This window comes from Dipteris shenzhenensis, chromosome 15, assembly GCF_047967505.1.
Source record: "Dipteris shenzhenensis isolate YYH24624 ecotype China chromosome 15, Dip_SZ_1.0, whole genome shotgun sequence".
NCBI classification, from domain to species: Eukaryota; Viridiplantae; Streptophyta; class Polypodiopsida; order Gleicheniales; family Dipteridaceae; genus Dipteris; species Dipteris shenzhenensis.
In genome coordinates this window covers 18035551-18052877 of record NC_141610.1, presented here as the reverse complement: position 1 = coordinate 18052877, position 17327 = coordinate 18035551, and the positions used below count along the sequence as shown (strand labels likewise).

General features: G+C 41.9%; 1 protein-coding gene across 7 annotated transcripts in view; it reads right to left on the bottom strand.

Moving 5' to 3' along the window:
* Positions 1 to 2498: 2498 nt before the first annotated feature.
* The window catches only part of LOC147893479 (outer envelope pore protein 24, chloroplastic-like), a 28963-nt gene continuing 14134 nt past the window's right edge, over positions 2499 to 17327 (bottom strand). Inside the window, exons 2-5 of one of the 7 annotated variants that reach the window (XR_015542231.1) lie at positions 10549 to 10908; positions 4613 to 4706; positions 4103 to 4159; positions 3280 to 3744 (exon numbers count right to left, since the gene is read on the bottom strand). Coding sequence is in view for 4 of the 7 variants with exons in the window: in XM_087385955.1 (XP_087242081.1) it covers positions 4629 to 4706; positions 10549 to 10908 (438 nt within the window). In the remaining 3 variants the exon portion in view is untranslated. The other 6 variants (XR_015542232.1, XR_015542230.1, XM_087385955.1 and 3 more) reach the window with 6 other exon arrangements.

The following is a 17327-nucleotide window of genomic DNA, read 5'->3' as shown; positions in this document are numbered from 1 at the left end:
TTGACCATATTCACCTCTCTTGGCATGTGACCCCCTTGCCTCATGAACTAATCATGCTGGTGGAAGTAATGCTATAGAAAATGGGAATCATGCAAGAGTCCATTATTAGGCCTTTTCATAGTGTAGCTTTTATTGTGACTTGACAATTCATTCATATTGCTTCTATTCCTTGCTCGTTTATGGCTATGTAGGTGTAATCCATGCTAAATTGTATATTTAATGACTGGTTCCACTTGTATGAACTTGTTAGTGGGCCAAATTTCTATGTCCTTATAGAAGGATGCATGATTTTGAAGAAAATTTTATAAATCAGAAGAGCTTGAGGAGACAATTCCATAGTTTGACCACAGCTCAATCTGCACGCTCCTAGCAAAAGTAGGACTAGTTTCAGTTTTGTGCATGTGAACTAGTTGTAGAGAATTGGAAAAATAAGGAAATAGAGAAAATATAAAAATTCTAGTTTTTTGAAGATTATTTTTTCTTCTTTCATGCCTTTAGCTTTTATAGATTGTATATAATCAAGGCCAAGCCCATGCTTGCAACATATCAATTCAAGTTATCAAGCAATAGAAGATCCTCCTCTCCATCAACATTGTCATTGGAGTGAGGTTGAGCAAAGTAGTAGTGTCCTAGAACACAACTAGATATCTACAAATAATGACAAAAAGGAAGAACATTGGATGCTTTGATAGCCCACCCCTCAATGACCATGGAGGTCTAGTGTAGAGATAGAAGAACATTCAACAATCTTGGCATGAAGCCCAAAAAAGTGCATGCAAACCAATGACTGAGTACAATTGGCCGTCCACCATGAATGAGATGTGTACAAGGTAACACCAAGACTAGGGCAAAATATGTCACAACGTTAGCACGATCTAAGACATCACAAGGCGAACGGCACAACAAGGCATGATAATGCATGATAATTGATCACAATGGATAACAACAGACATCCAATTGATGGTAGCTAATAGAGTAGCATGATATACACGTTGTATGTGGAATTAGAGTAGCAACATAGCATACTCATTGAGCTCCCAAACAAAGGAATTAAAACATTTGATTAGGTTTTTTGACACTTTTTTCCTAAATATTTTTCTAAAGCTTAAAGGCCTCTTTTTAAGGCAATTTCAAAGCCTTTATTTGAGTAATATTCTTGGGAGGTGAGAGACTCCAAGCCACCATCAACTTTTTTTGGGAGGGAGAATTAAAGGAGGATATTTATTGCTCATCCTTGCCCATGCTTGGCTCTTATGTTGATGTGGACTAATTGGTGAAGAATTTGGTGGCCTAATCATGTGTAGGCCCTCTTAACCTAGGGGTTAACATGCTGAAAGGTATGTCCATGGTAAATTTGTTATTCGTCAAAGGCCCGAGGGATTAACAAAGCGCAACTTATGATATCACATGAGTATGCAATAGGGGGGTTCTTGAGATCAAGCATATTCTTATACAATAGGGGTGGGGGCCCTTTTTACTTTTTCCCAATATTAAATTTAGAGGGGGAAGGAGAGGGGAGGGGGGGGGTGGCATTTGACTAGTTACAATAATCATCTACCCAAGTGTATGCTTTAACTAAGACCTAACTATGGCTAGCTTTAGGCCATGGTACGAAAGAAAATAAAGGAAAATATTAGCCCCTTGGAAAATATTTAAAGGTTTTCTAACCTATATCAAGGGGATTTATCTTAATTTCCCTATAAACTAATATAACGGATTGAGAAAGAACGTAGATTTAAGGAAAAGGGGTGGCATAGTAGACTTTTGGCGGTATCCTTGTGAGCTTAATTAGAGGTGTTTTATCATCCTATATTGACATATATAGAGGGTTTTGTTAAAGTTCATGCATGCACGTCTCTTATGAACCCAAGATGAACATTGATGTAGTATATAAAGGCAAGATAGTGGGGCCCGCATCCTAAATCGACCATATACAAAGAGTTTTGTTGAAGTTCATGCAATGCAGGTCCATTATGAACCCAAGATGAACATTAATGTAGTACGTAAAGGCAAGATAGTGGGGGCCCGCATCAAGAGAATGTCAAGTGATTTTGGCACTCACTTAATAGTACCTACCCTTTTGAGAGGCCAAGGCACTAAAAGAAAAGATAAATGATATCAAACACATCAACTAGTACCACATCAACCAAAACCCACAACAAAGAACAACAATCGTGTGGAGAAAGAGAATATTCAACTAAAGACCCATGCTGAAATTTTTGAAGCCCAAGTAAACTAAGCCTCAGACAAGGTTTTGGTTTCAACCCACAACAAAAAACAACAATTGTGTGGAGAAAGAGAATATTGGTTCTATTGGACTACACATTTCAAGGTTTTATTTCAATTGGTACCTTAAGAGCTAGACTTGTTACGAATATTATTTTCGAGCCAATCATGTACCATGCAAATACTGAAAAATAAACATGCACAAGTATTGTTCATAAAAAAGACCCAATGGTACACCTCCTCAAACATCAAGGTCAAGCCTAGTGTCCAATATTTGTTTTGGTTGTTGGGAACATTAAAATTTTAAGACTCCTATATACTCATTACATACCTTGAATTAGCTTGTATCACCAATTGGGGTCCCTATTCATCCTTACAAACCTTGAATTAGCTTGTATCAATCCTCTCTTCTAGCTTTTGGGCAGCAAAGTTGCTACATGATTTTTGGGGCCTCTTGCTTTCCTCTTACCAACGAAAAGCTGAATTTTAATTTTCTCCTTCCCTTGCAAGCATAACCCAAAATAGGGAAAGCATATTCCGAAATAGCATCTTGATTCAAATCTCTAAATTTAACTTGTCATCTGGTATATTCTCTTATAGAAACCTAGCCCAAAATGGGAAAGCTAACTTTGAAATAGCACCTTCATCAAGATCTCTTCGTTTGTATCATCGCTCTCAAGCCTTTCCAGGGTAGTCAAGTCCTTCATCTTCTTGAATGTAAAAAACTCAATGAATCATACGCTCTTCCCTTTTCAGCTCATCAAGAGCATCCAATGTAAAAAACTCGATGAATCATACGCTCTTCCCTCTTCAACTCATCAAGAGCATCCAATACGTACTTTTAACAATACCACTTGAACTTTGTTTCCAGATCAACAAGAAATAACTCACTAATCTAATTCTTCTCTTGAGGTTTCTGAATCTCATTTTATCCACCGATGGAGGTGGCTCAAATACCACCCTCAACCTTGGGTGCGACCCTGAGCCTATTGATTACAAATTAAAAAGACCGTCTTGAACTCGACACCAATTTATGTACATTTCGTCCTGCAAATAAAACGAGGGCAATATATCATCCTTCGGATACATCCGATACATTACATCAACCCTTTAGGGTTGATTTACGAGATACCTAAAATGACTTCTCAACAATACGAGTGTCGATGGGATATCTAGCAACATGCAAATATATACTGCTGGTGATACAATCCATCATTCATCCAGGTAGCTGTACAATAAAAGACAGAAAGGGCAGCTGAAATAGGTGACGGAGGCACAGCAGCAACACAAAGCAGCCTGCAGCCCTGGGAGCTATTGATTATATTGGCTCGTACACATCTTCTTTCATACACCTATACTTCAGTGGAAGCTATCATTTACTTGCAAACGAGTCCTCACATGCATGGTTTCAGCCCTCTCAAGAACCCATACGCGAAGATGAAGAGCCTCTTTACCCCCTGCATGATAGGCTTATGATACTCATCATTCCACCCGCTGCCTTTAGAGGAGGCACAACCACTACTACGTCAACAGGCATAAGGAAGACTATTAATAGCACATTAAAAATATAACACTGGCTGCACAACAAATACTAGAAATCAGTCAAACTTGAGAAGGAATAAACATGCGTAGAAGTTTGGCTAACTCGTGGTAAACTATCATAGAAACAGTGAAAATAAGAGCTCCCATATCCTAACTCCTTTTACTCTGTAACCTAACTGGCAGGGGGAAAAAAGAAGCCTTTTCCGTTTGACAAGGATGGGTCGGGAAGAGAGAGAGACAGAGAGAGAGAGAGAGAGATCAACGTCTGTGAGATCTGTTACAGACACAGTTCAGTATATGAGTTGTTCAACGTGATAGGAAAGAAGAAACCTACAAGATGGATGTATCACGTCCAAATAATACTTTGTACAAATCCTAGATAGTTCTTTCCCTGCGAACGATTGCGCAAGTAAGACGTAGGCATCATCCCTTGAACTACACCACGCCATCAACAGGAACAAAATGCTCATGTGTCCATATCTGGTCTCAATTTATGTCGTGCACACAGAAATTACAAACAGCATTTCAAAACTCTTCAACATTTAAATTACTAAAAATGAAGTAGACATACAATCCCACCAAAAAAAATTGCCACATCCAAACATGATAAATTTTGAAAGAATGTTAATTAAATGATCCCGTCAATTGCTTTCTCAGAAACAAATGTTCATTCATCCAAAAGACCTATTTCAGCTCAGCAGTTGAGAGGAGAACCTACAGTTGTACATTAAACCTTGGGAGACACTCCACCCTTTCTACTCTGTCAAAATACAAGGAGAGGTGTGCTTTGCAAAGAAAAAAAAATTGCATTCCTATATTAGAAGCCAAAGAGGAGAACCATTACCCTCCTTAAGGCAGCTTCAAAAATCCAGATGCCAAGTCCTTTCCAAAGAAAACTTGGGAGGTTTGTTTGGAGTTGCATGGACTGAGCATAAGACCTGCAGTGTTTCAGCATAAGAAGTCAGAAGCCAGTGTTTTGAGCTGGCATCATCGTGGCAAAACAAAATTTTAACTCATCCAAGAATAAAGGCCTACTCATACAACTACATCAAATTGCAGGACTAACAAGCTTGAAATTCTGTGACAACCAAAAAAGCATTCGAGGTTTGTGACGACCATAAAACAGCAAGAATAATCAGCTTAAGCCTTCTTTCAAAGTAAATCATTATTCACAATACTAAGGCGAAGAGTCCTGATCAGTGTCTAGCATTACAGACGAGGCAAAAAACCTAATTTTCTGTAAATGAGGCCATGGCAAGACTATTATTGCTCATTAGACCCTTGTGGTCTCTTGAGGATCAACTCTTATAAAGGCCAATTAGATAAATATGAACTGGATACTATACACTACTCTTCTACAGTAGGTCATAAAGAGAGTATAAATGTAGCACATCCAAAAAAACAATGAAGCGTTACCAATGAGTTTGACCTAGAGGTACACTCCCTCCTCCATTGGTCATATCTCCTCATTCAAGCTATTCGTTCCTGTTTATTAAGCCCCCTTACGTGACCCTTTTTTATGTGGTCTTACATGAGTAAAATTATTAGATTAAAGTTGGTCTTACATAAAGTCGGTCAATTATGATAAGGAGGGGAGGGCATATGTTAAGAGGCCAAACGGGATGAATCCAAGGAGCAAGAAAGAGATTCAAAGAAAGTCCACTTAGTTGAACCTGCAAGGGCAAGGACCCTGGATAACATGTAACCCAAAACCATTGTGCCGAATTTGAGTAGGAAGGCATATCAAATGCAATGGCGAATTTATGCAAACGAGGGCATCCATGTTACGCAAACTGTATGCTACTGCAATGACCAAAGCCATTACATTATAGTACATTGATGAAATGTAAAGATGAATCTTTACAAGCAAAGTGAGGCCGTCCATGAAACAAAGATTGTATGCTATTAGCCTATTGCAAACGAGAGAGAATTTGAAGCAGAAATAGTCAAGTCAATGTGTCCCTTTATAAGACTAAACTGAGAAATTTTCCCCAAAAACAGAGATAAGAAACATGAAATAAAATACACTAACAAATATGAAAGGAAACTACATATAAGTCAAAGTCACGCTAATGATCTCATCACTAATGATCATCCAAACATAAGCTTACATACGGGTTCCGTCATGGAATAAGGCAGAGAGAAACATGAAGGGTACAAATTAAATTTTAAATGACTTTAATAAAACCAGTCAGGTGATAAGGCGGACAAAAAAAAATGGGAACCAAAGTTCTTGCTATATATGTAGAGATGCATGTCGAGGCGAATAAAATCAGATCTTTTTCTTTTTGTTAATGAATTCAGATCTTAGATATAGACATCGCATTAAGAAAGACCTTTCGGATACTTTTTTGAACCGGGATAAGGAAAGATTCTAACCAGGCGTCCAAACGAAAAGAAAAAGAACAGAGGTAGAGCAATTAGAGACAGGCCGACCCAAATTGATTTAGAGAGTGTCCCGGCATTATCTTGGAAAGTACAACAATTGTAAGGGGAGAGTCCCAATACTGGTTGAGGTAGGAATTCTCGGGTGTGCATAGTAGACAAGTGTTGAGCGTGCCCTTTTCCTTACTTCTTTGTGCACTATCTTGAAGAGACAAATGCTTTGCTTCCAGATCGAGATTTACAATAGCGACTATGCTGCTCCCTCAACGTCGCTTTTAATATTCGCAACTAGCTGATAACCTTTATCGCTCTTCCTGAACATCCGTTGTCACCGAAATCGAGTAGGTTTTCCATAGCACCACTTTATTGGTCACGATTGACTGACTTGCATTTTCGACGCCATCATGACTGCAGGAGTTCAACGGATTTGAAAACGGTTTCAATAGCACGTGTTTTTTACCCGATATAATTATCAATATGCATGTCACATAGTGTCCCTGCAAGCTATGGTTGCCACAGTTGTTCTCTTGTTTCTGTTGTTGGGACCGTCAATCAATCCTCACTGCAACTGCAATCAGGGCAGATCTCAATAGTTCTAACCTCAGTAACGGTTGTAATTGTAGGGATAACACACTAATTAGTGGTTGGCGGTATAAATGCTCTTCGCAGCTAGCTGTTGTAAGATGCTTCCTTTTTTGTCTTTGCAGCTTGTTGCAAAGTGCCATGTGGCAGTTGTGAGTTGCATGCCCTTCCTAGCGGTTGCAAAGGGGATCTTTTCGACCATTGCAAAGTGAAATTGATATTTTATTGTTTCAGTTTGGGCAAAGGAAATGGCCTCACTTGCTAATGGTCTCCCCTCTCTTTGTTCACTTCTTTGTCACCTTTTGTTTGTTCATACTTTTTGCTCACATAGTACTGAGCTAACAGCAGGGCCCATCGCTGGTATTCGCATACTTGTCTAGATCATTCGACAAGGACGGAGCAAGTGTCTAACAGGGTTCCAGTCTTTGAAAGGCTCTAGAGTCAATGTGTGTGCGATAATCCCACATCAAGTGCAAGAGATGTGTTAGCTTTTAGTAGTTGGTGTGCGTGGTAAACCTCCAGGGATGGTTAGAAACAATAAGGCAACGGAAGGGTGGAAAGGCAAATGCCACGTGGCACTATTCCATGCACTAATCTACGTGGTGGTCTCTACCACCTTTGAGAGACTCTATGGTGATTCACAGCTCGATTCTCCCATGAGAGTCAGAGCTCTTGGGCTTCATGAGCAAGCAACGTGACTCATTTGTACTGTATCATTCAAATTCTCTCTCACTATCCTCTCTGCCAGTTCCGATTGTGTGAGTTTATGAGTTAATATTGCATGCATTTTTATCTCGATTTGCTAACAAAATGTTGGGTTCAAAATTGGATTTAAGGTTACAGCTTCTTCTAGGAGTTTGCAAGATTTTCAGGGTATAGGAAGATTTCAAGGGTTAAGCAGCTAGGGGGCTATTCCCCATTTGACATGCGTTCAATCCTTGAGAAGAGGATATGTTCAAAAAGGGGTCTTAAGGTATGTATTCATGTATGTATGTATGTATGTATAGATGAATCCAAGAACATGCCCAAAGTCATCCTCTAAAAATGACACAGTGTGCAGTTTCAATCTCATGATAGTCACTCATGATATATATATATATATATATATAGAGAGAGAGAGAGATGTATTAACGTCTTTGGAAGGCCTTGTGGGCCTATGAGACAAAGTACAAAATCAGAGTGACACATGCTCATACAAGCCGCAATGGGATGAGGCAAAGGGCTCGCTAGGGCCCCTTACTGAGTGCTATGCTAAAATAGGCTAAACTCAAAACTCAAAAATACAAAAAGCAAGCTCAAAGTCCGAAAACTAGGGACTAATAGCTAGACTCAATCTCAAGGATGGAGTTAGAAGGTACATTCAGAGAAACAGTACCCTGTCACTGATCTCCTACTGTCCACGTTTCCTGCCCAATCTGAGTCATAGAATTCGGTCAAGATATTGCCCTTGGTATAGGTGATGCCATAATCAAGTGTGCCTTTGATGTATTTCAGCACCCGCATCCCTACCCTCCATTGGTTCTCCCGGGGCTTATTGGAAAACCTGCTTAGTACACCAATCACAAAACTGATGTCCGACCGTGTGTTGCACAGGTAAATCAAGCTGCCCACAAGCCTTCTGTACTTTGCTTCATCCACCAGTGGTGATGAATCCTCGTTTGAGAGCTTCGCGTCAATCTCCATAAGGGTACCAACTGTCTTGCACTCAGCCATGCCAAATGCCTTCAGTATCTCTCCAGCATACTTCAGCTATGAAATGAAGATCTGTTTTACTCCTATTAAGAGGAGGGACGTCAAGTGGGGAAAGCACTCCCACACCTACAGAAGGGGAAGCTCTATCCACGGTGATTTGAACAAGCTGCTCCCTAAGGGTAGAAGGTACAAACTTCTCCTCTAACTCAAACTCTACTATCTCTGCCAGAACTGTAAAAGAATTCATGAATGATGCTTTTGGCCTAGGAGTGCAGAGGATCCTTGCCGATGGTGGAGTAGTAGTGATAATCCCCTTGCCTTGTCAAGAGGTGAAGAAAGAGGAGTAGAAGAGAAAGGGAGCTGCTGACGGAGCTCCTGATGAAGCTCGGACTAGCATTGATGAAGCTCGGCCAAATAAGTACCATTGGCTTGGAGTATGGCATAGGTATCGGCAACAAATTGCTTCATAGATGGAAGCTCCTTCACATGAATATCTGAGGGGACAGGAGCAACCAAATCAACACTTTCGGCTCCTGCCAAACTTCAATCCCCAAATAGAGCTGCATCAGTCCGAAGTCTGTCATTTCAAACTCTCTTCCTAGCAAATGCTTCGTCTGTGAGATCCTCTCTTCATGGTTCAGGTGCCATGGTGGCTCTCCTAAGAGCTGCGAAAATATCTCGTATCTGTGTCTATCTAGTCGTCTCATGTTGTGGCGGGGGGCGTGGACTCGATGATCTCTGTATCCGATGGGCCATATCAATAGTGACACATTTGATCAGGTAGTCTCCATCGAATAGAGCTATGATGGGCTGGACCTCAACGTGCATGCTTTAGTCCGTCGCTGCATCGTGTGTGGCTCCTGCATCTCTGGTTGCCTCCCTTCTTGCCATCATGTCGTCCCATAGATCCATACTGCCCTCATGTCGTCAATCTCCTCCTCTATCCTAACATGCCCGGAGCAGACTCAAATGTGTAGAAATCTGTGATGTGTCGCTGGGCTCGATCCACCCGTCTCCTATAGCACAACCCTCTCCTACTCTGTGATCTGGCGTAGAAGGATCTCTCTATGTCGTCTCATCTCCACCAAATACAGGCCAACGAAGACCTGGTCCTTAAAGTGGATAAGTCGGGAGAGGGGTCCAAAGCCATGTCCCCCCTAGAAGAGGCAATGATAGCGTCCACGGATCTCATAGTAAATCGGACAATGAATAGGAAATGCTCCTCCGTCTCTATCTCCCCTAGAGTGCATAATCTGCAGATCCGCTACTCACTGGGTGTACCTGTGGCTCTCCCTGTCTCAATCCTCAACTAGTGAGATGAGACCCAAATCTGTCCAATGGCAATCCTAAGTGCATGTGAAATTCACCTATCCTCCAGATACTAGGATATGATGATCACTCCATCCTACAACACTTTCAAGAAATGGTCACGATAGATGTCTGTGATGACGAATAAAGCTCGAGTAGGTCAAGCCTTATAATACGGTTGATCTCATCCTATGAGACCGGGAGATGGTCCATCTGAATGCCCTATTTGTCAAACCATAAGCCTATGAAGATAAGTAACCGTCTGGAAGATGGCATCGATCTTGAGCGGTGTCATGGCAAACCCTACCTGTATGATTTGGTGGGAGATTGAGGGCTTACTCTGGATCATCCAGGAACCCATATTCCCCTGCAACCTCTCGAAGCATCGCCACTTAGCCACTGTCATGTCAGACCCCAAGAAAGGTGCAGAGTACATGGCTGTCGGCCTCACCATCATTAGCCATCCCTTCGACGCGGAGTCCTGAAAATCTGTCTGAAATCATTATCGCCCCTGTCCTCATGTGAGATGTGCCTTGGCTACATAGGTCATCGTGAAGACTGGCCCTGGTGTAGGACTGTACAATCTCCACTAACTCTCCTCGTTAGGTGAAGCTATGTTCTTACCCCAATAGAAAGCTAAATCCGGTATTATCGATGTGAGTTTCAAGCTTTTCATTGCTGATTTCCAACACTCACAAAGTTGTACTTTTAAGCAACAAAAAGGACATCCTAGTAAGTAACTCAAATGTGTTAGAAGACGCTAACTGAAAGGTTTAAGTAACCACTTCCATAATCACACACAGGTCTAAGTACCTTGAAAAATCCCGTTTCCTTTGACTCCCTAGTCCATTCTAGATCAACCACCTTCTTTGAGGTTTCATATGAGGCCTTCAGATTGTTATCTCCCAGAAATTTCCGAGATGCAGAGAAGTTCCATGCCTCTGAGTGAAAATCAAATGCAGGTTCCAGTGTCACACCGGAGCCATGTACGAACGAATATTTAAGTGAACCCTTTCCTGAATGAAAGCTGTACTTGCCAGTCAGCTTGTTTTCTGGATTGAAAGCTAGTGAGCTTTCCAAAACAGTAGCATTTGGCTTCTGTGGATGAATATAAGTTAACTTCAACTGTTTACCATATACTTTGGCTGAATTCATGAACTGAAATCTGGCAGCCTGCAAGGACAATTTGTTTTTTCAAAGTTAGCATTCCCTTCCAATCACAAAAGACAGAAGATAAATCGTAAATATATTGAACTTTGAATCGTCTTGCTCATCCTCAAACAGTGCATATCGATTCCCTATATCGCATACAGTATCTACCTTAATGAACTTACCTATTTTAATCCACAAAGAGCCCTGAATAAAAACGGCTTTTAATACATCCAGAAATCTCTTGATCATGTGGCACATTTTCATCTAACACAATATGCAATATATGTTAATGAAAAGGACGACGAAGCCTTTGACATTACCCCAGCATAGCGGACTCTTCATGTTATTTCTAGAGTTGTGCAACAGCTTAACATCTCGCCTGAACACAATTATAAGGAATCACAAATAGCATTACTTCAGTGATTGCATTGGTACATGTGATAAATGTTCAACTACTGAAGCCATCTTCGGATGTATGTCAATGGATCGTCTAAGCAGAAGCATGTTTGTAGCTAAACTGAAAGAAAGCTGGTCTTTGGTCGGAAAGGGGGGGGGTAGTTGCATTCCAACCTAATCTCTGAGATGCTGTCCTTCCATTATGTGGCTATGGAAGACACCTCATGGACTAAGATGCAGAGGGTCTTTGGGCTTTGGTACTAGCTGTACTGAGCTCTATTGCTGCTGTTATTACTGCTGTGGAAAACTGAGATTGTGTCCCACCCTGCAAGCACGAAATGCTGCAGCCCACGGGGAAGACTAGACTGCTGTATATCTGCTGAATCACCTGCGTAAATTGCTGCAGTCTTCTTCTCTTTTTTTTGGGCAGGGGAGGAACTACTGCTGATCTAACTCAACTGCTGCTGAATTGCCACTGAAGTCAGATGCCTGGAGTGAAGACCAGGTCCTTTTATAAGCTGGCAGGCCTCACACTGGGCCGACAATGCAACTCTACCCTATACACATGGCCCAACAAGTGGCCCTAACCTAGAGACCAACCTTTATCCTATTAATGAGGCTTGACTATTCGCACATTATTTTTTAGTTGTTGGAGAATGGAGGGTGAAAGCCTTACGTACAGATAGGGTGATCTGTCATTGAGGAGGCTTTTTGCACCTAATGCAAGATTGCCTTGGAGGTTGGTGACAAAGACTTTGACAAGTTTGAGTGGCCCAAATGATGCTGGAAAGACAAAGTACATCCAGAGGACCAGAGGAGGAGGATCATGCGCGTGGAGGATCAAATGATAAGAGTATTGCTCCAGAGACAGCTAGAGGGATTCATGTCAATGGGATCTACGTCGTGCAGCGACAAGGATCCGACTGCACGCAGTTTCATGGACCAGGTTTTGGATGCCAGACTTAAAAAAACCTCCACCATGCGACATCAACCTGTTAGCCAAGCTCTACGTTAATCCTATGCAAAATTTCCGGACAACGGGCGTTAAGACTTTCCAACCTGTGCAACACTGATCATAACTCCAACACAAAAAGTCACCTCAACTCGATAACATGCATGTAAGTTCACTAATGGATAGAGATCATGTCACCCCCATGGTTCTAATTCCCAAAGTGGTTCTCTTGCCACTTGTCATAAATATGTGTACTTAATTTTTCATAACCCTTGGAATTTACATTAAAGTCCAATAGTCATTTCTTTGCCTCTAGGCATATGACTATTTATATGTCCCTATGTAACATGCAAGGGTAATCTGATCGTGTAATCACAGGAAGACCTTCTTTAAACCTTTAGCGACAAGGAATTAGCGTTATGCACCATTGAGAGAGAAAGGAGATGATGGTAGAGAGAGAACAGAGTCGACAACCGATTGGATCCCTGTACCCACTGAGGGCCCCCTCACCCAATCAAGGGAAAATTCGCTTTATACTTGGATAACTGAAAGATACAAATAACACTCTTCGAGAGAGTACGGAAACGTGCTTCTGAAGAGTACACTGTACACACGTATTGCAGACCCAAAGACCTCAGAGGCAATACCGACCGAAACCAAGATCTTGATGCTGTCCACACTGACAATGTAGGGCACTTCTGCAAGGCAAGGAAGAGGCTTGTGCTGTCCACCAAGATGCAAGGTTATTGCATGAGTGAGAGAGTGAAAGCTAGGAGTAATAGATTCTAAAAGAGAGCTGAGAGATGACTGAAATATAGAGCTGAGAGCTGTGCAAAACTGTAAATAGAACTGTAAAGAGCTGCTGAAACAATTACCCAAACGTTACTCCGTTTGCTGGTCCAACACCCTGCTGAAGGGCTGCATGTACTTCTCCCACAGATGGCTGACTGATGGCCAAGGAACTGAGGCTGATCAGGGCCAGAAAAGGGAAGGCACAGAGGCTGCTCCGAGGGCTGAAGGTTGGCGGAGGAAGTGCTGAAGGTTGGAGGGCTTCTGAAGGAGGAAAGAGGGCAGCCAAGGCCCTTTTTATAGGGCTGGCTGGGCCAACCAACAAGCTGTAAACAGCTGACTGAGTCAGCTGATTTACAGGCTGGTTGGCTTGGTTTTCAGCCTATAAATAGCCCCCCCTGGCTCATTTGACAGGGAACTTTTTGGGCAGCCTTTGCAGGCTGACTTTTCTGCTTGCCTTGGGTCTTCCTGGTCAGCCTTTAAGGGGGTCTCTGGGGCTCCTTACTTAGGCTATGACCTAGACCTAACTAAACCCTAAGATAGAAACAGTAACCTACTGTTCTCCAATGGGTACCAGTGAACAAGACTAACTGACTTAACTTAGGGCTCAGAGACTGACTTACGTAGCTTGTGCCTAACTGTCCCTGGGCAAGGACTCACAAAGGAGTCACAGCATACGACAAAATCTCCTATTAGGAAATATTACACACTTGTAGCCAGTGTGTCACATTGCACCCAACTACAGGGGTGCATGTGACATGCTAATATGAATATGCATATTGGTCTCAAATCCAACATCAAAGACATTGACTACTTGGCCCTTGACCACGCTTATGGAAAACACATTACATCACATTCCAATCTATGGGCTACTTGGCCTCTCTTTTTAGAAATAACCACGTCCCACAATATCAAGGTGATAACTTCATGCATTCTCATGTATTCAAGGACTATGTGTGGGAAGGAATCCTAAGAAAAACCTTCTCTCCTTTGTTAATTCTATTTTCACCTACATAAGTCTTAGCCCTAGCGCCTATCCATGGCTTGACAAATGTGTGCTTTAGTTCGTGCTTGTAGAAACATGGTGTGGGAGTGAGGAAGATTCTAATCTTGACCTTCTAGACTCAAAGGTCACTTAACCTTTCACACACTCCAAACACACAATCTTTTACACCACTCTCAAATATAAGCTTAGTTCCCACACCTTAGCTATGAAATAGCCCAACAAACCCCCTTCGGAGGCTGGAGCAAAGTTAGTGAGACCAAATACGCAAAGAGAAAACTCAACTCAAACCCCACCACAACACTGCAAAGCGTGGGCCTTACTGTCCACATTTCCTATATGACAGCATTCCCCTTAGTTGGCTTGCAATTGACAGTTGAGAGCATCACTCAGTAACCCCCCCTTACTCTAATTGGGTACTAGGATATGATTGAGAAGCCTAAAACTAAGCTCTCACAAAATACATGAAAAATACAATTGTTTTAGGGGGACAACACGCAACAAAGGACCCTTATTGGCACTGGATCTTCTTATTAGTCCTCCATTTTTGTGCTCTATAAATGGCTTTGGCATGCTAGCTTGATCTTCTTTTATTATATTGTCCTATTCTAGAAGCAAAGCCATAAGGTCTTCGTTCTAACCATCATAAAACTTCAACTTTAAAAAACCTTAGAATTTGTGATTTTATTGCCAAATATACTTTCAAGTCTCTCCTAGATTTGCTTGGCAATGGGTTTGAATAAATGTGATGCACCAAGGAATCAACAAGTCCTAGCCCAACAATGGATGTTGCTCACTGATTATATCTTTCCTGCTTTGAACTCATTGCAATCGGTTCGTCTCCGGAAAGAGTCTCCCAAACCTTCTCTCATGAGGAGCAACTACATCTTTGTTTTCCACGTGGGAAATCCACTACTAAAATTTTCCCACTAGTGGTGGATGCAACAATGATAGTGCCATGATCTCATCGCAAAATCAAATTGGCTATAGCATCACCTTCATGTGCATGAGAGGCTGATGTATCCAAGACAACCATACCGGAATCTTTCTTCTTCTCCTTGGGAAGCCTTTTCCTGCATTCATCAATGTAATGACCGGGCTTTTGCAGTAGTGACATCTCCCCTTTTTCTTGGGCTTCTCTGCATCACCCTTAGCCTTTTGTGAAGGCTGTCCAAAATCAGCCTTAGACTGATTTGCAAGCTGATTTGTATGCTATTTACCTTTTGCCCTTGGCTTTAACTTGGAAAACGTGGCATGTTCACCTGCACGTGTGGCCATATTTTTACGTGTCTGCTCTTCCAACAACAAAAGCCCTATCAACTCATGAAAGGTGAGAGGGTTGCCAACCCCCCTCAAAGACATGTTCAATGAGGTGTGAAAACCAAGATGAGACTCGAGAAGAGAATTCAAAGTGGTAGTAACCATCTCTGAATCTGGAATGATCTCATCAATATTCAACAATTGCTCTCGCAAATCCTGAAGTTTGGTAAGGTGCTCAGACATAGAGTCACCCTCATCCATATGAGTATGAGTCAACTCTCTCTTTAGGAATGAAACTCTTGCATCATTGCAGGGTACAAACATCCTCTCAAGAATATCCCAAGCTGCCTTAGAGGTCCTGCATGACCGAATATGCGGAATAATAAACCTCTTAACATGAAGAGAAATCACAGATAGTGCTTGTGCATCACGCGAATCCCATCTCTTCTACTCCTGTGTGGGAGCAACAACTACAGCAACCGCACCTAGTGCTTGTCCTACACCCTGTGCTTGTCCTCCACCTCTTCCTCCACCTTGTTGAGGAGTGGCAAGTGCAACCACAATCTCTGGTCTTGTCTCATCCCCAGTGACATAATCCCACAAATGTTTGCTAACTAAAAGATTTTGTACCATAAAACTCCATAAAGAATTGGTACCATCCAACTTATCCTCCTGTGTAAGGACACCAAAAAACATCATTGGGATTATTTTGGGCCATGAATGCCAAATAAATTGCAGCAAATACTAACAATTAACTTCCCTTTCTTGGAGTAGAGATGCACGACACAAATCCCTTCTGCGATATAGATGCAAACTGCAAAGAAATATCTGCCCACCACTGACAACTTGCTGTCTCAGCCAATCAGAGGCTCAAAATGTATCAACAAAAGGCATATACCCAACTGTCCTGAAGTAAACCAAGCAAGTAACAACAAATGGGTGACTAGATGTCCCAAAAATGACCCAAATCAAGAACTGAAAATTGTTCACACTGTCCACACTTGCTCCCCTTCGAAGATTGTGACCTTAGCATGCACCAAAATGCTAATTTTTACTACTGTTTTGCATAAATCAGCAAGTACCACTTCAAAATGGACTGAATATGCACCCAAGAGTGCCAAATGTGGGTTGTCCTCACACAATACTACTTGGAACAGGTCCAAATCAGCAAGTAGAGGGTTCCAGAAGCCCCAAATCAGTCTACAAACTGATGATACAGCACCAGAAGTGCAAAATAGTCCTGCAATACACCTCGAACAGCGTGCCACAGGGTCTGGAATGGTGGGCCAAGCTGTTTTTATCCTGCTGTGTGTGGAAAATCAACAAAAAAACAGGTCGCCCTGTTTCAAATCACTTCCAAACGAAGGCTGAATGCTCCTAATAGATGGGTGACTTGTCTAGGAGGTGAAAATCCACAAAAAACAGCACGTGTTTCTGCAACGGGATCTCTACAATGAGTGTAGTACTCACTCCATACAGGTGATGTATTGATATATGGATGGACTCACGTGCTCTCCTAGACCATATCATCATTGCTGGTTGTCTGGTATTATCTGGTATGGGCTATTCATGCCTCTTTCATTGTTATTTATTCGTTGTATATGTTAGCATAGTTTGTTGTTTCAAGAGGACGGTTGTTGGAAAGGTCACCTCCCCATCTGTAAGCCCCCAAATGAGGAGAGCATGGGGGAGGGAGACCTAGGGTAAGATCTGCCCAAAGAAGACAGGGAGGGGGTGCCACATGGGCAGCACTCTCTCCAAAGCCTCCTACAATCCAACGTTGGGTATTCAATGTTCATTCTTCCCTTTGTACATATTTTTGAACGCTTCATCATCTCTCCCTCTTCATGTACCCCGATATCTCTTTTTCTCTCTCTATGGCACGCTTCCCAAGGCACCTTCAACTCTTGCTAGACGGATTGTACCACCTGCATTAAATGTTATACAGAAGCATTTAATGTGTCACGATCTGTGACTTATTCCTTTCTCTTTCTAGACTTATGGATGGTTTAATGAATGGACACTTGTGGAAGGGTATGA